General features: G+C 39.0%; 1 protein-coding gene across 1 annotated transcript; it reads left to right on the top strand.

Moving 5' to 3' along the window:
* The first annotated feature begins 9,836 nt into the window (after nucleotides 1–9,836).
* Nucleotides 9,837–21,213, top strand: hpdb (4-hydroxyphenylpyruvate dioxygenase b). Its single transcript, XM_074670769.1, has 15 exons — nucleotides 9,837–9,905; nucleotides 16,444–16,652; nucleotides 16,805–16,831; nucleotides 17,034–17,096; nucleotides 17,370–17,474; nucleotides 17,739–17,781; nucleotides 18,338–18,420; nucleotides 18,524–18,613; nucleotides 18,698–18,801; nucleotides 18,892–18,969; nucleotides 19,450–19,612; nucleotides 19,702–19,773; nucleotides 19,862–19,984; nucleotides 20,726–20,842; nucleotides 20,974–21,213. Exons 2-15 carry the CDS (start codon nucleotides 16,650–16,652, stop codon nucleotides 21,082–21,084), a joined length of 1,182 nt encoding a protein of 393 aa, XP_074526870.1. The 5' UTR covers nucleotides 9,837–9,905; nucleotides 16,444–16,649; the 3' UTR covers nucleotides 21,085–21,213.
* Nucleotides 21,214–21,283: the final 70 nt, after the last annotated feature.

Raw genomic sequence — 21,283 nt, forward strand, 5'->3', positions numbered from 1 at the left:
CTCTGCACCCAGAAACGTCCCGTAACAACCAAAACATCAACATACAGGCAGAGGAGAGGGTTGAGGCGGACACAGACACTGACACACATGTATAGAGGCCTGTAGGAGATTATTGAGCAGGATTATTCCTGTAAAAGTTAATGTTCTGTTTTTTGGGAAAATCCTGCAGACTCTACCTTTATGGTGTAACAGGATAATTCAATGTTTCAGAGCTGTCTCTGTTGGTGGAGCCAAATGATGCTCAAATTAACAAAATGAAATCATCTTTATTACTTATAATGTGTACTTAGTGGTTATGAAACAGCCCTTTAAATTCCTGTTTCAGTTAAAACATATTAAATATCAGTATGCTTTGATTATCTCCTGAACTTTTTGCCTTTCACCTATCAATGAAACACAGTCAATATTCAGTGCATCACTCCCTTTCATGTTAAATCACTGAAATAAAAACCCATTTTTCTATATTTTCTTACTGACATAAAGTATGTGGTCGCTGGTTTTGCTTATTTCTGTAGTTGGGCCTTATGTTGGGCCTCTGTAATTAATACAACCCAGTATGATCTAGTTATGAGGTGAAAACTTTTGATTTGTGGTTACAAACAAGGACTGGACTGAATCTGTAATAAACAGACTTCAAGCTTTATTAAACAATAAAAGGACATTTAAAAAACATGAAGCCTAGCTATGAACGGTTGACTTTTAGGTTAAACAACCGAGAGGAGATGTTTTTGAATGTATGGGGTCCTTTTTTGAACTACCCACAAGATATGTGATAGGAGAACTATTACAGATTGGTCCTAATCCTAATAGGAATTGTGAAATATTTTGATAAAGAGTGGCTGTAAAATGAGATAAAGGTGGGGGGGGATGTGGAGGATTTGGGAGTCATGTACTCTGGACATGTGATGTATATATATATATATATATATATATATATATATATATATATATATATATATATATATATGTAATCATTGTTATCATTTTAAATAACTAGATTTTATTTGATTTCATGTATTTATTGTTTTATTATTATTATTATTATTATTATTATTATTATTATTATTATTATTATTATTATTATTATTATATTTTATCTTATTTTTTTATTTATTTTTTTGTTATAATTATAGTTTATTCTGTTTCATTTAACTATTCTTTTGTAAATTGTTGTTGTTGTTGTAAGGGACTAGTTCTTGGGTCCATTACATGCACTTGCCTGTGTTTTTCCTTTTTTACTGCTACAATGTTTAAAAAGCAATAAAAAGTAAATTACAAAAAAAAAAAGCATGAAGCCTGTAGATATGTGTGTTACCATAAGACAGTGGGTTCAGGGTGGGGTCGATCATGCACGGTGCACCGCTCAGACTTGTTGTTGTTATTGAGATGAACCGGCCTGACAGCCTGTCTCATACTGTTAGCCTGAGAGTCCACTTCAGGCTAACTCACCCAGAATACCAGCTGAGCAAGGCATGGGGGAAGATGGGGGACACCACCAACACAAAAACAACAGTTGTGTGTCCAAACGATCATAAATGTTGTCAGTGCTCGTGTGTGGTCCTGTGTATGTGACCTGTTTGGGTGTACCGGGTGTTTGGGTGTGGGCCTTATGGTCTCCTCTGCAGTATTCTCAGAGGGAGCTGAACCATGTCGACCCACTCGCCTGTGTCATTACATGTCTATTTCTTACAAGGAGAGAACCAGAGCATGAACTTTCATACTAATGTCCTGTTTATGATTATTATGACCACGCAAAGTAACACACGCAACAACCAGTGTCAACAGGGGAATGTCCCAGAATCCTTTCTGTGCGGGCTTTTACAGGGCGTGGTGATCAGGCTTGTTAGAGCCCGAAATGTAACAATGACGTGAATTTTAAAAGAATGTAATAAAACCCAAAATGTAATAACTGGTTGATAGGGTAACAAAAGGGTAGACCCTGAAATTTATCAATGCTGAGCCCAAAATGTAACAGTTTTTGACATTTTTTATACTATATTTCAGATCAGTGTTAGATTTCAGGTTGTTGTTACAAGTTGGGCTCAAGTGTTGTTTTTGCTATTAGGACATAATGATGATTGTGGAGGGATCAGATGAATCTTAATTTAGTATTTAACACAAATGGCTACAGAGACACAAACATTAAATAATAATTTAAAAAAAATCTCTAAAAGTTATTTTCAAACTTGAGTAGAGTGGATTGTTTTGATTTTAAAACATTTTTTTTTTCCTTAATTTGAAGTTGGAAGAATAAAGTTGAATCAATACCAATATGTGCGTGTAGCTGAGCCTGTTGTTTCTTCTGACAGTTGGTTTGTAAAATTTGTCGTTCTACCTCTAAGTTTTACTTTTTTTTTATGTGAGCCTCTGCTTGAGGAAAGGATGTTAAAACTTCTGCTATCATCAGACTTGTTCTCTAATCTCTCTGTGAGCATCATCACTCAGCATCTCCAGTCCACACTGAGAGTGAAACACATGAAAGCAGCACACAGGTGTGTGTGTCTCTCTCTGTGTCTCCTCAGTGTGAGCTGACACACCCAAATGGCTCTCAGCTCTCGTCTGAACCAAAACACAACGGCTTACTGCCCCTCAGATGTCCCTGCTGTTCATCCCACCCAGGCTGCAACAAATGCACCCCCTTCCCTGTGTGTGTGCGTGTGTGTGTGTGTGTGTGTGTGTGTGTGTGTGTGTGTGTGTGTGTGTGTGTGTGTGTGTGTGTGTGTGTGTGTGTGTGTGTGTGGCAACAGGTGGATGAATGCCACAGAGAAAGTAGCATTGACAGCCTGTGAAATGTGTCAGATCTCTGTTTGCGTGTGCATATGGACACACACACACACACACTCACACGCTCAATGATCAGCTTGTAATCAGTCATTAGACAAGCAGCTCAGAAAACATCACAAATGAAGCAGTTAGTGAAAGTCTCTGCATATAGTCCATCCGTTAGTTGCTTTAACACAGTGTGTGTGTGTGTGTGTGTGTGTGTGTGTGTGTGTGTGTGTGTGTGTGTGTGTGTGTGTGTGTGTGTGTGTGTGTGTGTGTGTGTGTGTGTGTGTGCGTGTTGGGGGTGGGGGTGGGAGGTTGATAGATCAAAAGGACCTTTAGGTGTCCCTCTCTCCCCCTGCCTGCTTTTCATACCTGTGAACCTGGAGCTCAGAGGGATAACTGGAGACCAGAGGAACCAGGAAAGAACGGTGAGGGTGATGAGGTGTGTGCTGCATTTGTTCTCTGTGTGAGTGTGTGTGTGATTGTAAGTGTGGGTGGGCAGGAGTGTGTGTGTGTGTGTGGCATGTTTACTGTTTACATTTGCATTTATCATGAGTGTTTTTCTTAAATTGAGATTATTATTTTTGTGTGTGTTGACAGTTGTTAAATGCTGTCACCCTCATTTATCAGTTTGTTTTTTTTTTTTCTCAAATCACACACTTTCATGTATAACAAGGCATTTTAAGAGTATAGTGCTTAATGAATATGCTTTGGCATTTTGGAAACTATGACGTACCAGATATTAAATCATATAATATAATATAATATAATATAATATAATATAATATAATATAATATAATATAATATAATATAATATAATATAATATAATATAATATAATATAATATAATATAATAATATAAAAAGGTTAAATTATTAGCCTTCAGGTTTTCCCTGAAAAAAAACATTGACTTCTCCATCTTGGGTCACATGCTGACACATCTTTTGCCTCAGACTGTTCCAGGATAATAAGATTAAACATTTCCTACGGTCTCAGAAACTGTTCCTGTGATATTGATAAAGTACCAGCAGTCTTGTCATTTGTTCGTCTTATGCTGTTTTATTTTGTAGTAATGTCTCTGCTCTCATTTAAGAAATTTTCACTTCCTGCTCTGATGTGTTTGACATCTTTGTAGTTATCATCCCTCCTGCCCTCAGAGTTCCACAAGTTAGTTTTATTCATATATTAAAGTCCCCCCTCCCAGCCTGGGGTTGGTTGTCTTACATATATGTTGTACAGTAGGCTGGCTCAAAGATGTGTTTTCTATTCATGCTCTTTGCTTCTGTTCCTTCTGTTAAGATGAATTAAGTCATGTATTTGTCAACTTTTCAACACAGTTAAACTTTCAAACTTAGGTATGCCTTCTTACCTTTTTACAAGATTTTTCCCATCAAAGTAACACTGTGATAAACAACCCCAAACTGTGTGACAACCATCCTCATGATGGGATTGGCTGTCACAATGTGCAAGAGTGTCCTTGAGAGTTCATTATCTCTTTCTTATAATTAGTTGGAAAATGAGAGGGAGACAAATTTCAAGCCGACACCTTATGCTTCACTTGTAGTTATTACTATTGAAATATTTTAATTTTTCACTCCAGAGTAGGTAGTGTGATGACTAACCCTGTACTTCCCTTCTCTGTAGTCTATATATGAGTTACAGGACAGTTAATGCAAAACTTTTTGTTTGTTTTTAAATATGCCTGTGAGGCCACTTGTAGAGATGCCAGACACTGTAACAAACCCTCTGATCCTCTTTAGAAAACCCAACATATGCAAACAGGCAGGATTTTGAATAAAAACAGACGTCAAGCTCAAGCTCAGTGTTGACAGCTTTGTGACGAGTAACTGTCCAGAGGATTAAGGCTCAAACTGTACAGTTAATAACATAAAGAGTCTGAGTCTGTAGTCTGAGTGTTAGCCCAGGATCAGTCTAGACAAAAGACCCTCTGATCCACATAAACAAGTCCAGTTGACTTGATGAACAAACTGTGAAATAAGCAGTTTATTTAGTTGAATTGATCTCTTACTTACCTGCACGCTAGTTTTCACACACTATAACAAAAGGCTACATATTGCAAGGTGTTTTTTTTTCCCAAAAATACTTGAAAGTTGACATGTTTGTTACTTTCTGACATTTTACAAAGAAAACTTAACAAATACTGATGAATCACTGAAAAGTGTAGGTCCAATGACAAAAATTTTACACAAAAAGAAAGAGGAATAAAAGTAAAACTCTACTCTTGCTTTTTGGTTTTCCTACCACAGAGCCTGTCTCCTGATCTTTCTTGTTATTAAATAAAACAAGGATTAAATCAATCTGGACGCTGATTGTGATCAATAAAATGTTCAACAGGCCCTTGATTCAGAGCCAAGTCCCCCTGAATCTTATCAACAACGTCTCACAAGTAATGAGGTGAAACATGTCTAATCATGTCACAGAAAAATGGCCATCCAAGCCCCCAATACACACTATCACAGCACCCTGCTCCTCCTTCGTCTCCCTCTGTGTGATGGCTGTAAATCACAGAGGAATCACTCCTGAAATCAGCTTGTTTCTAATCCGTCTATAACCTGGAAGTGGCCTCTTGCTGTAATCGTTCAGAGCTGAGAGAACAACAGCTGAGAAAAGTGCAGCGTTTACATGAGATCAGTGTTTCCATGGTACTGATGTTATCTTTTGGCATGTTACAGAAGGTGATTAGGAAATCAGGTCTTTTCAAACGGACCTCTCCTCCCTGTCATTGTTATTCGCTGTTGTTCAGGGTCACGTCCACTCCACCCGTCACTGCACTAACTACATCTGACTGTAAGGACTTAAGTCAGCTTAGAGGAGACAAAGCATGAGCCTAATTTCAAACATATGCAGCATGTTAGAAAACTGTTTCTCTTTGTAGGTGTTCACATGAATTCTGACTTTAGGTCAAAGCTAGGGGTGCTGAAGAAGAGAAAGGACACTTCTACTGTAAGCATTGGTGGTGTTGAAGTGGTGAGCCCAATGCAACGTTTTTCATGGGGGGTCCAAAATCCCCTCAAGGCAAGCCCCCCCTCATGGTAAAACTGCCTTAGTCTCAGAATTTTTCAGCAGCAAAGACACATCGTCTCTTAAGTTTAACTCATCTTTAGTTTGAGAAGGACATTCCCACACATAAATAAAACATTACTTTACAGTTATGTTCAAGAAGGCTCCCCAAAGCCTCACTGCTGTTAAAATACATCTGCCAGGGTTCTTTTTCAAAATGGTTTCTGCAGAAACTCAAGATACTGATATTAATTTGCATCAATTAATTATTGGTTCTATGAGTTTAAAATGTTCCTTACTGCACTATTAGGGGAGACCAGGGACAGTTGTAACACCTGTCATTGCTTCAATCAGAAAAAAAATGTTTAAGCATTACCTGAATCACTCTGGATGTTTACAGTTTAATCCTTAGTCCACATGTGAAGAATTAAAACTCTGAGGCAGAAACAGCTTAAATTTTGCAGGAAAACATAAAGTTGGGGTAGAAAAGTAATTTTCTTTTGGCTGAAAATAGTTTTGGGATTACACAGCGTGATTTTTAGTTGAACTCACCAAACAAACAATGTGTTGATTAATTTTCTGTTTAGTTTTCTTTCTTTCAGACTGTTTGTGGTAATGTTTTAGATGTCAGCTGTAAGCTAAGCAGGCTCCATGTTAATAAACTCAGGCAAAGTCGTAAAAAAAACTTTTTGGGGGGTAAGTTGTTACATTTAGAAAATGGGTAAAGTGTACGACACGTCATCTGTGGATCCATGAAGCTTGTACCCCAGAAGAGCAATACCATACTGTTACCACCATGGATTGTATATAGAGTGGACAGCGTGGCTCCGCCATTTATCATTGTACAGTTTTGAAGCCAAATTTCCCCCGTCACAGGCGCAGCCATTGCAGCAGTTCGCAGCCAGAGTCTGTGCAGTAGAGACGATGAGGGATTCTGGAAGAATCTGAGTGGAGCTAGGTGACAAAAAACATATGTTGTTTTTCTTTTGAGAGTCTAATCACTTCTTGACCCTACCTCCCTACATATTTTACAATCCACACAAAAAATACACAAGAACAGCAGCTGTCAATCATCGTTAAACAAATTGCTAATATAAACCAAACTTTTCCGAAAAAAAGAGAACCACAAAACAGGCAAATAATATCTTGAAATCACCACAACAATCGGATGTGAGAAACATTTCTACGAGGAATATTTATTTATTTTTTTAAGTTTGACCACAGCCCATCTGGAATGGCTGGAAAGCCATTTTTTTAACCTTTCCTGCAGCTAGCCACCAGGGGGAGCAGTTTATGAGGAGACCTCACTTCAAGCCGAGCAAGTGGACATCCATCTTTTTTTTTTTTTACAGTCTATGGTTGCCATCTGCACTGTCTGTCTGACACTTGCACCAACAAACAAACAAGGCACATACCCCCAAGAAAAGTTTTTGGTAAAATGTGTATTCTTTCAATGCAGGAAATACTTTTTTTTTCAAGTAAAAATTAAGATGTTACTCTTATAACTTCTTGAAAATTAGCAATGAAGCTTCTAAAAAGAAAAATGTTTGAATGATTTAATGGGATTCATCTTTTGAAAAGGGCCAAAATACAACTTCAGCTGCCTGTAGTTAAATGATAATCCTAAAGAGGGTAGAACACATAAAAAAAACCTCTTTTGACAAGTTTTTAAGGAAACTATTAAATATGCTAAGGAGATAAAAGTCTTTGAAACTAATTTAAATATGATACATGTGGTGTTAAAGGGCAATGTTCTTTACTCTGCAGAGCCACAGCAGTTTTGTATAAAAGTTTTTAAAAAGAAAATCCAAAAAAAACAAAAAACAATATCTAGAGTCTTGATCACAGTCATCATTTCATCATGTTACTTTTCACTCCAAGGTATGTTACAGCTGACCCAGACTATGGGGTCTGATATAATATTTCACATCTTGTGTTTAAGATTAAGCCATGCATTTTCTGTTTGTGATGCACAGGCAGTGTCAATGCCAAGTCAGGTGCACTGCCCTTAAGTCTGTCCCGCATAGAAATATGATGCTATAGACCAGGGGTGGGCAAACTTTTTGATTCGTGGGCCACAATGGGTTCTAACATTTGACAAAGGGGCCGGACCAGAGGCAGATGGATGGAGTGCTTTGGTAACTATCAGGGTATCATTCGTTCATTCCATATCCATTTTAGAATCCAAAATCGGAAAACGGATAACGACTTGTTATTCAATTTTTCGTTTTCAAAACAAATAATCAGAAAACATGTAACGGTCTATTTTTCACTGTTTTGATTTTGTTTTGAAATTAAAATTAGAATATGAGAGAATGGAATTATCATGGGATTTTTGATCAGTGTATGGTTTATTCTTTCGTTAATCTGTTTCAAAACAAAATCTAAAAAACGAAAAAACTGACTTGTTTTTTTGTTTTAAAACCAAAATGGAAAAATGGAATTACAGAAAAACAGAAAAAGGCATTTTTTTTGTCCTGGTTTTCAAAATGAAAAAAAACAAAAAATTATAAAAGATTGTGTCAAAATTGTTTGTGTGATATTTTGATATTAAATGTGAACTCTCTATATAGAAAACATCAGAATTGCAGGGAAAATAAAACATTAACAAGGTTTATTCATTTAATTTGTTCAAGTTCGGCGGGCCGGATTAAAACGTTTAATGGGCCGCATGTGGCCCCCGAGCCTTAGTTTGCCCATGCCTGGTCTAGGTCATTTATCAGCAGACACTTGGAGCTGGTTTGTACAGCAGTTTGAACACACTGGATTGAAAGAGCTCAATGTTAGGGACAGAAATGTTGTAAATATTTCAACTGTCTCCGGCCTCCCCTATAACCACTATAATGTATTGTGTGTTTAGGGAATCAAATTGAATCAAGTTTGGCTAAATAAAACAATATTCTAAGAGGGTTTTCATACACCAGAGGCTCAAAAGTGGCTGAAAACATTGGTGCCCATAATCCTCTCCAGTAGTAATTTTGTGTGATGCAGGGATAAATATTTGCAGCACAGACTGTCCACACTGAATATCAATGGCCTTGCTGCTGCTGCTGCTGTTGGAGGTCGATATCGTTAAGCAAGAGATGCTGCTTCCGTGGTCAGCGTGGTTTGGCCAGTCCTGAATGTGCTGGGCTCTCGTCCCCTCCGGATATGGTTGGTTGCTCAGGGCTCATCATCCCAGAGACACAAAGCTCCTCTTCACACCCTTCTCTATCCCTTCCATTGTGAAAGGCCCGCCTCGAGGCACACGGCTCCTGAGCCTGCTTTAGAGGCTAAATGCCTCCCCTGTCACTGACTGGTCCTAGTGCCAGATCAGCTGCTGGAAGCACTCAGGTGCTCAGGTCGACACGAGGAGAAGACAGAGTCTGCATCACCTGAGCCCTTACAAAAACAAACATCATACAACAGTTTTGCTGAAGTAAGGGAACAAATATCAAGACAGTCCAGAAAGAAATCTATATAAATTGGGGGAGTTCTGCTTTTCAGGTTTACTCAGGTATACTCCATGCTAAGTTAACACTGGACACTATCTACAACAAGTGACAAGATGAAAAACATATTCAAAGTAAACTACGCAACACCCAGTCAGTCACTGATCTCTTCATAATAGTAACATACCCAAGTTTTGCACATGGAAAAAAAGCTTAAAAATGAAAAGATTATCATACTTTTATAAAATTATGTACTTTTTTGCATCTTCAACACTCATACAGCAGTGTTACGATTGCTCCTGTGTGCAGAGGTGACACAGATGGTTTTGTTTCGTTAGATGCCAGTCTTATGACCAACCAATGATTTGCTGCCATCCAGTGGTCAAATTGTGGTGCAGCTACTACTAGATACTTTTACTGTAGGCCCAGATGTGACTTTTCATCACATTAGCTCTATGCACAGAAGATGGAACTGAATTTATTTTTACTTTCACCATATTTTTTAGTTAATCATTATTCAAAGTATGTAGGCCTACTGGATTTGTTTGGAGATACTCAGGTCTATGGTTGAGTTTTTTTTTTTTTTTTTTTTTTTTTTTTTAACTTTGTGTTTAAACCATAGACTGGGTTTAAACCTAGTTCGGTAAAAGCCACAACGGACCTACAGCCACAACGGAAGTTAAGAGGTAAGTTATCCCAACATGTGAAATCAAGTCAAAGACGGTTGTCTTGTTTAATTTCAGCTATGATAAACGTAGCTTAGTAGTGGTCTCACGGTGATACCCTCCGTGGTACTTATATTTCTATATTAACCTGTAAGGTGTCAGTTTATATGTTGCTTTATGGACCAGTCATGTCAGAAAGTTAGCATAATTATTAGGAGGATCTGTTGTCCCTCGCCACTTTGTTGCCCGGAGTTTCCGCACACTGTTGTCAATTACTTTTAGAGAGGCATGTGTTTGTTGTGGAATTAAAAGGAGATCGGATCAAACATCAGATCAACGGTTTGGAGATTAGCCTTTAGCTTGGGCTGTATCACTTTAGCTTTCTTTGGCTCATCTGTCCTTTTTCTGTCTGACAGTTAGGCCCCTGTGTCCACCATCACTACACAATTAGTTATAGAAAACGTTTTTAGCAGAGAAAAACATATTTCTATGTTTTAACTCTTCTCTCAACTAAAGTCAGCCAACGTGTTGTCATAGAGACCTAGACGTGCCGTAAATCAATCCGACACGACCAGGACCAGATTGTCGCAATTTAAAATAACCTGTTACCAGCAATATTGGCGCTGATAATCTCATTTTTAGGTGTGGATTACGATCAGGCATCTTGAAGGGAGACTTCAAGATCACTTTCAAACTCTTTACAGGCTCTTTAAAAAAGCAATGATCATTTACTTACTTTCACAACTTCTCTCTGTCTGCTGGGATAACTGACCTCCGCTGTACTTCTGTTACGTTGTAGCATTCGAGTTGTTCCGTTTGCATGCGTGTTCTTATTTCTGTAAATCCTCTGACGCCTGCCGGCCACCGTAGAGACCAGTCGGTTTACATAATTGGGTCACAATGTTGCGTTCTTTTGTACTGTGATATAAATTAAGCACTTGGCGCTCCTTTTTAATAATGGCTGATAACCACAGTTGTACAACAAGCCCTTTATTTGATAATTTGTCACTGCAGGGAAAAAAGATGTTCATAATAGCATTTAATAGATGTTATTTTTCAAAGAAAGACGACAATGGGGCAGTAAAACAGTGTGCAAAGCCATAATATATTTTATTGTTTATTCCCAATATTAAAAAAGGAGTCTCGTGAAAGATTTAAGACTGGAGGTGTCTCTGCTCACACTGTTTTTCTCTACCATCATATTCACAATCTGTAAACTTTCTTGTCTACACAAAGAAAGAAATAAGGTTTGATATAATGTCAGTAAACCAGGAAATCCTTTCACAGACAGTAGAAGCAGGCAGCCAACAACAGGACACAAGCAATAAGAGAATCATGGTCCTGCTTTGTGAGGAGGCCAGTTGTGTAAATAATCATAGCATTTTCTCTTTTACGTGAGTCACTTTGTAGGTTTAGTTTTTGCCTGGAGCGGCTTCTTGCGCTGATGTAGTGGGGGGCATGCTGGCGGTAGCGGCCTGCAGCTCTGACACAGCCTGCGGCCTGCATGGGAGAGCACTGGATCCCTCAGTAAAATTCGAGAGCTTTCACCCTTCGAGGAACTCAGTGTCTCTGATTTGGCTCGTGGACAGACTATGACGGGGGCGCATGTTTTGGGGATGATGGTGGTCATGGTCCGGGTCAGGACTCTTCCTCTTCTGGAGGCCAGAGATGCAGCTGCTGAAGGTTTCTGCTTCTTTTCAGACCCTCTGCTCTCTGGTTGCTCTCTGAGATTTGTCTGATGTGGGTTGTGAGGTTGTTGGTTCTGCAGTTTACTTTCCAAGTCCTTCAAGGCCTGGTCGGTGTAAACCTGCATCTCTTTACGCACCTGAGTAATCTGCCCCTCAAACTCCTCCCGTAAAGCTTTTTCCATGGCTTCCAGCTTCTCTTCAAAAACTGCACACAGCTCCGACTCCTTCAGCTCCATCTGATTTTGGCTCTTATCAGTCAGAGTCTCTTGTGTCTTGTCCGCACTGCTGACATCTACAACTTCAGTTTCATTTATCTGAGCAGTCTCCATCTCTCTGACTCTCTGCACCAGCTCCAGTATGCTGCTCTTCTGGGCCTTCGCACCCACCTGAGATCTGATGCGGTCACGTACCTGTTGTAAAACAGACTGCATCCTTGCCTGCTTCTCCTTGTCGGTGCTTTCTTCTAAACACTCTTCCTCCAGACTGATGGGGGAAGAGGAGGAGATGTGCTCTTCTACTGCAGAGTTGCCATCCTGGTGTTGCTCCTGTTCACCATTCACCAAAATCTGTGGATTAGTCTGAGAGAGAAATTTACTCATTCTGACCTCTTGTTAGGGCCGTCTGCTACCTTCGACTGAGCTACTATGATGATGTGAGGAGTGTTGTTGTTGGTGTCGATCCCCAGAGAGGCCAAACGTCAGGGGAAATCTATGCAGTATGATGTACAAACACATAATGGTTATGTAACAGAAATGCAAATTAATCAGCTGGAACATCAAGTCTGTCAACAACAGATAATTTTCCTTCCAAAAAATAGAAGTCAGGATAACCACACAAGCTGGAAGCAACTTAAGCCTCACTCTACCTTACAGGACCTAAAAGTACCAAAACCTTTATGTGTCACACTGTAACAGCATCTAACAGCCTAAATTATGTGACTCAGTTGATAATTCTTGTACAATTCAGCACGTTTTGTATCTTGGTCTGTGTGAGAGCGTGGATTTGCATCCCATGACAACACTAAACCTCTTGGTGACTATGTGAAAAACAAAGCTCCTCGGGGATGGTCGCACTGATGGCGCAGAGGGGCGGGCCTAAATGTTCCTGAGGGAGCTGTCAAGCTGAGACACACAACTCACATATCTGTTTACTCTGATTGAGAGCTCCGTCAAAAAAAAACAAAACAAAACAGAACAGGGTTTCTTTAGAATACCTGAGTAAGAACAGGAGTACAAGTACAGCAGGGGAGACCAGGGACAGCTGTAACACTTGCATTTGCTCCAAACAGGAACACAGTTTAGTTAGCCTACATGTGAAGAAGTAGTGCCCTGGAGCAGACACAGCTACATTTGTGAGGGAAAACATAATTTTAAGATAAGAGAGTCATTTTTGTGTTACAACTTTTTTTGATCACCCAGACTGCTTTGTGGTTGGACTCATCAAATGTACATCATTATGATTATTTGTCTGTTTAGTTTTCTTTCATTCAGATTGTGGTAATGTTTTTGCTGTTAGCTGTAGGCTAAGCTAGCTCATCATAAAGCGCTCAGGAACAGCTGTAACAAACTTGCTTGGGGTAAGCTCTAACATTTAAAAAAAAATCGGTTGAGTGCCTGACATGTCATTTGTGGGCCCATGACACTTGTACTCAAGGAGTGCCACACCCCTCCAGTGCACACTGTCACCTTTTGTACAGTTTTATTATTAAATTTTCATATTACTGTAGTGTATCCCTGTAAAGTCTGATCCATCAAAAATAGCCAGAAATTATTATTTTATTTTATTTTACTTTATTTTATTTATTTATTTATTTATTTATTTATTTATTTATTTTTTAGTTATCTATTTATTCATAATTTTTTTTTTTTTTTGGGGGGGGGGGGGTTATTAACCCCTTTCACATAATCTGTTTAAAAAAATTGCTGTATTGTTTTGTTTGTAATGTTACTTGTGCCACATTTGATAAATTGGCAACCTTAATGTGCCTAAATGTATTATTTCAATAAAAAAAAACTTCATCTGCCTTTAGTCAAATGATAATCCTTGAGGGGGTAGAACACATTTAAATTTTTGACTGGTTTTAAAGGAAACTATTTATCATGTTGATTAAAAAAGTCTTTTTCACTCATCTATTAGACATGATATATTCTAGGTTATAGGGCCAAAGTCAAGTTACCCTGCAGTACTTCAGCTGTGTTTTTAGTTTTGAAAAAAAGAAAAAAAGAAAAAGCTTTTAACATCTTAAGTCTTGGTCATTATCTTTATTTCATCATGTTACATTTCACCCTTAAGTATGTTACAACTGACCCAGATTATGGGGTCAGTTGTAACATTTCACCCCTGTTTTAGAGATGAAGCCACGCATTTTCTGTTTGTGTTGCACAGGCAGTTTCTAGGCCATTTATCAGCAGACACTTAAAGCCAGTTTGTACAGCAGTTTATATGCACTGAGTTTAAAAGAGCTCAAAGTTAGAGACGCAATCATCAGAAGTGTTACAACTGTCCCCAGTCTCCCCTTCACAGTATTGTTTGCCATGGAAGGAATGATATAGTGAGGAAATATTTGTAAGAAGTTCCTAAAAATCACAAAGACTCCATATGTTGTCAGAACTTTTCCTCAGCATCAGTGCCCCCTGCGGGTTAACTTGTGCATTTCATCACTCAGCTGATTTCGGCCTACGTCGTCCTGGGGGCCTTGTTGATGAGACCAGCCGCAGATGGGAAGAAACCATTTCAGGGTTGTGCGGTTTTTGGACTTCAGCCCCCAGCCAGAAGGGAGTCTTTCAAATACTTAATGCCCAGGGTGAAAGGGGTCATCCAAAATCCTTCCTGTTCACCCCAGGGTCATGGAGGAGTACAGGCCCAGGACAGGTGGCAGGCTGCAGCCAATCAGCTTCTCTGCAGAGCAAATGATACGCTGCAGCTTGTACCAAATGGTGATTGGGGAGGTGAGGATAGACTCATCCGGCCCCGTTTACACGACAACGCTTTATCTGAAAACGCTAAAACGCTGTGAAAGCACAGTGAAAAAAATCTGTATTTACACGGAAACGTTGATGGACTGAAAACGCTGTAGTAGGCACGTCAGGCCTGTAGGTGGTGCTATAACTGTCTTGTCCAGAAGCCGCTTTTGGGAGATCTCCACCGAAGTAGAGTTGAGCCGATCATCTGGTGTATTGGGGCATACTGCACATTTTGTTGACAGACAGTCAGCAGACACGGCAGATTGAGCCGCACAAGCACAACACGGTAGTTCGCGGCGATCGTAACAACGGTACTGTTGTCTTGTTGTATGCGCGCGCGCGCGAGACAGAGTGTGACGTCAGCGTTTCCACTGAAAACGCACGGTAAACAGGGCAACGGTGTTGGGAGCGTTTCAGAAAAATCCCACCCTGGTGGCCGTTTTCAGAAGTTTGCGTTTTAGGTCGGCTGAAACGCCGTTTTAGTGTAAATGTGAGGCTGAAACTCAACAAAACTTTTGCGTTTCACCCTAAAACCGTTGTCGTGTAAACAGCACCTGAGTCTGGCCCGGCTGCTTCACACGGTTCTGTAATCTAGTTCTGTTAATGCCTCTTTTAAGTATGAAAGAACACCCTCACTGTTGAAGGGGTGAAGAGGCCTGAGCCTCTGCTGTGTTGGGGAAGGTGGAGCCTCTTCACTTATGCTTGATGGAGCCATGGAGGATGGTGTCAGGACTGTCCCATTGTATTTCAAAGTGAAAATAAAATTCATTCAGGTTGTTCACCAGGCACAGGTAATTAGCAGAGCGGGGCTCTTGGTTTGGAGATGTGAATCTGCATAAGCGCTTTTCAGACTCCAGACAGAGGCAGTAATTGCCGGGGAACTGATGTTAAAGTTTCAGAGGACAGTCATGGAGCTCCTTTCTTTGTAATGCTAAAAACCTGGGCTTTGCCTCTTTTGAGCTGTCTCTGTCCTCAGTCTGGTCGTCTCTGGCAATGCTCTATTTTATTAACAATCAATTAACATTAGCAAAAGTTTTGACCTATCAGACTCAGATACTTGACATCTGGTTGATTAATCTGAGAGCTAGATAAAATATTATATATATATATATATATATATATATATATATATATATATATATATATATATATATATATATATATATATATATATATATATATATATATATATATCACAAGAATGTATATATATAAATGTAATAAGAATAGTATGTTATATAGTATTAATGTTTCAAAATGTGCCATATTTTTTTTTATTTTTCTTGTTTCATAGCATTCTTTGCATGCAACATTTATAGAAATAGACTGTAGTGGGTCAACTTTGAACTGCTCTGCTGTCCCTCAGTTCTCACACACTTTTTCATGTCTAAGTGAGTGTGCCAACAGTTGCACTGAAATCCACTTATTTCAACCCAAATTTGAAGAAAAAAAAAACAATAGAGTATCAACACATTTTGTAACTAAATGCATTTTTACTAAGCTTTGATAAGCGTGTACTACTTTTGACTTATTTTCATCATGAGTGGTCAAAATTATTGGAATAAGATCTGTGGATGATGGGATGGGGGCGTTTTAAGACACACCATGGCTCACTCAGCTCAAATCCAGCGAGCCAATGAGAGTGCAGCATATGTGAGCCTCCTCTCACCACTAAACACTAACATCTGGACCTCTACAAATGTGCAGCTGTAATACAAAACCCTTGTGCACCAACAGTTTTTCTGTATTCCTATAGAAAAATGGATTTATTAAAGCATATTTTGATGAAAGAAAGCTTTATAACTTTTTAAAGGGCCTTCAACATTTATTGTTAAATGAGTAAAAAAAAAATAGAGAACTGATGGTGAGCTCTTTTCTGACGTGTGGTGTGTTGTCTTGTTTTTTCAGAGTAATCATTGCATAACAGAAGAAAATGAAAATAGCATCAATACTTCCCTGCTTCACCCGCCTCCTCCTCATCATCCTTGTCCTCCACCTCCTTCGTCTCCCCTCCTCATCAGTTGTGGGTGTGGATTCAGTGAAACCTCAGCTTTTAAATTCAGGGCATCATTGTACTTTTCATTGTGACAGTCAGATCAGGTCAACAGAGCAAAATGGTGAGTTACTCTTCACTTTTAGAATGATTTTGACTCTTTTCTGTTGTTAAATTGAGAGATCTTGAGTTTTCATTTTTTTAACCTCAGGGAATGTTTGTGTGAACATTTTGTAGGCATGAGACTGACTTTATGATGTGTATTTTTCTTTTTAGACAACATATACAGATAAAGGTGAAAAGGTAGGTAACCTATTAAATTGTTTATTAAACAGATTATTTTATACGGCTCCACATTGATACTCATCTTTAATCAGGCTGAAATACAATCCTTTTGTCTGCATGTTTTAAAATAAGAAATGTTTCTCCTTGGCTTTGCACAAAAGTCTAAACTTACACCAACAAAGTTTTTAAAGACACTTATGTCATTTTCTTCTGTCTGCAGCACGAGCAGGGCAGGTTCCTCTGCTTCGATCACTTAACGTTCTGGGTCGGAAATGCGAAACAGGTAGGTTAACTTTCCACTTCTTCATCCACATGAATCTTTTCATCCAGACGCTCTCAGATGGAGAGGCAGACCATGCAACCAGAGAAGCCATTGGTTCTCCTGAGGGGTGGAGGGGGCACAGTGTGTAATACCACATATGAATGTGTTTTACATGGCTAAATCTGAGTCATTCCCCACTGGTCACCAGGAGATGGCGCCACTAGAGTACCTGAGTTATAGTTCTCACCAATGTATGACAAAAGAGGTGAGTTAAATGTGAGTTTTCTTTCTTAGGCTGCTTCATATTACTGCAACAAGCTGGGATTTGAGCCTCTGGCTTACCAGGGTCTGGAGACCGGCAGTCGAGATGTGGTGTCCCATGCAGTCAAACAAGGAAAGGTGAAGAGCTTACAATGTTTTAAAACACAACACACAGCAAACTGTGAGGAAATTCACACCTCAATCAGAAGCTGTTATTTCTATAACAAAGGCAAAACAGAAACTCAAGATACATCTGTTAAGACTGAGTGGGTGCTTGATTGTTAATAAATTTAAACAGTTTAATCTAATGACACTATGTGTAACATGTGTTATGTATTTCTATAGCTTAAAAAGTAGCTTTAATGTAACTGTAGTAATGTGACTTGTATTTTTATTTCACAGATCATTTATGTCTTCTGCTCGGCTCTCAACCCTGGAAACAAAGGTACTAAATGCCAATCAGCTGATCAAAGATGAATTTATCAGAAGAAAAAAAAGTTTTATACGACTTCAAAATTCAAAAAAAAAAAAAAAAAAAGAAAAAAGAAACTGAAATAGGATTGATTTAATATGTTTTCAAGTAGGTATATGTTTTGACAGCCAACTTAAAATGTCCCAGAAACAAAGAATGATGCTTTTTCAAGAAGAGGTGAAAGATAGGTGTCAGGGAACAAAATTCTTGCACATTTGAGAAGCTGGCCGCTGTTTTTTTTTTTTTTAGATATACAAATTAACCATACACTCAAAACAGATTAATTTTGTTGTTTTAATGAACAGTCCTCTCACTTTTAATTTTTCTTCATTTATATCTTATTCAAACAGTTATTGTCTCATATCTACTGCTTTTATTGTGCTTCAGAGGAGGGTACATTTAACTTTAGATACTTGTAGTTGAATTACACACATGTGGATTTAAAACTCATGGTCAGACATTAAAAAACTGTATAACACACTGATATTAAACAAGATTTTTTATCTGAAGAATATTTCTCTCCTCTCAGAGATGGGTGATCATTTAGTTAAGCACGGGGATGGAGTGAAGGACATCGCTTTCACAGTGCAGGACTGTGACTTCCTTGTGCAGGTAATGTTTTATTTTGAGTGAACATTTAATGGCCAATCATGAACACTGCTGAAGTCATTGTTATTTAAAAAAAATGTGTGCATCATATCCTGTCCTCTTACAGAAAGCAAAAGCACGCGGTGCCGTGATTGTAAAAGAGCCTTACACACTGGAAGACAAGTTTGGCAAAGTCCGGCTCGCTGTGCTTCAAACAGTAAGATGCATCACTCAGGATTTAACCTGGGGGTTTTGAGAGAAAAATTTTGCACATCATTAAAAATCTAATTTTTTGCTATAGTATGGTGACACGACACACACGTTTGTGGAGAGGACAGGATACAGTGGCTTATTCCTGCCAGGCTTCCAGCCTCCTCTGTTCAAGGACCCTGCGTTAGCCAAACTGTGAGTGTGACATGATGAAACAAAAGAACCAGAAGAGTTACTACAACACACACGCTGATGTATGATCATATGTGTCTGTGTCTCATGAAGGCCGAGTGGAAAGCTGGACTTCATCGATCACGTTGTGGGAAATCAGCCTGACGATGAGATGGTTCCAGTGGTTGAATGGTAAATCAAATGAGCAGACCTGATCCTTTCTCCTCTTTATTGTGATGTGACTTTAAGATGGGGGCCAGGAGGGGTCAAAGGGCGTCATACTCTTACATAACTCTGTTTTACTGGCATGCGTCAGGGATCAGAATGACTTTGCGTTTTTTTAAGTGGGTCTCCAGCAGCTCTCCACATCTGGATCTTGTTTTTGGCCCATCATATAGGCATGTAAGGCGGAGGGGAAGGCAGCTCTCTAAATGAGCAAGCTGATTGGTTATCCTTGAGAGGGGGTGTAACACAGGCGGAAGAGCTTTATGTGAGGAAGCTAAAAGAACTGGCTCATGACTCCAAACATCAATCATTTAAGTTGACGAGGCCACAGTTGAAGGCCCCAGAGAAAAACATTAAAACTGAGAATTTGAACCAATCACTCTCGAGGTTTGAGGTCTCAGGGATGTTGAACTAACACCTCTTGGTACCTTGTTCATGTTTTTAAAGGTATCAAAGAAACCTCCTCTTCCATCGCTTCTGGTCAGTGGATGATAAGCAGCTGCAGACAGAGTTCAGTGCTCTGCGCTCCATCGTTGTAGCAAACTACGAGGAGACGGTGAAGATGCCCATTAACGAGCCTGCGATGGGAAAGAGGAAGTCTCAGATCCAGGCATGTTTCTCTCAATCCAAGGTTTAACATTTAATTTCCACAGTAACACTAAAGTTTAAAGCATCATCTCCTTACATCTTTACCAACAGGAGTACGTGGAGTACTATGGAGGTCCAGGTGTGCAACATATCGCCATGAACACATCAGACATCATCACTGCAGTAAGTGTGCATGGACACTCCTCAGTTTGGTCTCTGGATGTGTGGTACAAGCAGCCGTCATGATGCTTTGATGATCCCTGATTTGCAGATTCGTAACCTGAAGGAGCGTGGGATGGAGTTCATGAGTGTGCCGGATACTTACTACGACCAGCTGAGGAAGAACCTGAAAAACTCAAAGGTCCACGTGACGGAGGATCTGGATGTGCTGCAGGTATGACTATGATGACAGATGAGTTAGCACTGAGGATTGATGTATAAATATATACACATTCAACCACATGGCCTGCATACATGGCATAATCCAAAGCATTATTTGATTAAAGGTTTTAAAGCACTACTTTTTTAATGTAATTATGAGTAAATGAGGGGTTAGTGCTGGAAAATATGGCATTAATAGGTGTTATTGCGTTCTATTACTTCTTTTTATTGTTACAGAAAAACATTACATTTCCATCTCAAAACAAACTGCTCATGTTTCTGATTTATTTTCTTCAAAATTTTATTCTACTTTTATTATTATTATTATTTTTCTTTTATGTTCACATTTTTTGCTCTGTTATGTTTTGTCTATTTTGCATTTTAGGCGTATGTTGGTTGGGGTTGTGTATGGGAGTAGGGTGAGCAAGATGTCTGTATTTGTTGTATGTTTTGCTGTTGTATGTCTATATGTGAATGTGTTGTAATGTAACTTGTGTTTTCTGTTTATGTTTGTTTGTTTCTTGAAAATGAGATGCTGCATCTCAAGGGGCTATCCCTTAATAAATTCAAATTCAAATTCAAATTATATAATTCTTCATAAAGAAAAATTTGCAGCTTACATACATGCTACTTAGCTAAATAAGGAATTTTCTATATTGAATTAAACCCTGATAGAGCCTTCTGGTACAGGCCCTTGTGATTTCATGCCCTGCATGTTAACTCAATGTCTTTGTACTTTCTTTCTCATGTCCAGGAGCTGAAGATCTTGGTGGACTATGACGATAACGGTTATTTACTTCAGATCTTCACCAAACCGGTTCAGGATCGACCCACTGTGTTCTTGGAAGTTATTCAGAGACACAACCACCAGGTGAGGGCGACAATACTTAAAAAAAACAACTCTGCATCCTTCTATCACTCATTACAAGTGTAACTTTGTCATAAACGGTAAATACCTTTACTGCTGCACTCCAGTGGGTTCACTTCATGGTTTCTCTGCAGGGTTTTGGTGCAGGAAACTTCAAGTCTCTTTTTCAAGCCATCGAAGCGGACCAGCATGCAAGAGGAAATCTGACTGTGCTGACACCAAATGGGATTTCAAAGGACATGTGATCACAGTGTGATAATAATATTTTAGTCTTGATCAACAAAAGCTGTACACCGCAAAAAAAGTGAAATCCAATCATGTGTTTATGTCTTATTCTTGGTTAAAATAATTTATAGGACTTAATATGAGACGCATCCACCTGACAGGTCCAGAAAAAATGTCTTATTTCTAAAAAATTTAAGACAGAAATTATGGCTGAATTGT

This window comes from Halichoeres trimaculatus, unplaced genomic scaffold (assembly GCF_033239565.1).
Source record: "Halichoeres trimaculatus isolate MK-OKI-2021-1 unplaced genomic scaffold, fHalTri1.1 fHalTri1_scaffold_5, whole genome shotgun sequence".
Taxonomy (NCBI): domain Eukaryota; kingdom Metazoa; phylum Chordata; class Actinopteri; order Labriformes; family Labridae; genus Halichoeres; species Halichoeres trimaculatus.

Bases quoted from the DNA above. Each gene is read 5' to 3' on its own strand.
- hpdb (XM_074670769.1), top strand. The intron at 19,613-19,701 runs GCATGTTTCTCT...CTTTACCAACAG, and splicing joins AGAGGAAGTCTCAGATCCAG to GAGTACGTGGAGTACTATGG. The intron at 19,774-19,861 runs GTAAGTGTGCAT...CCTGATTTGCAG, and splicing joins CATCAGACATCATCACTGCA to ATTCGTAACCTGAAGGAGCG.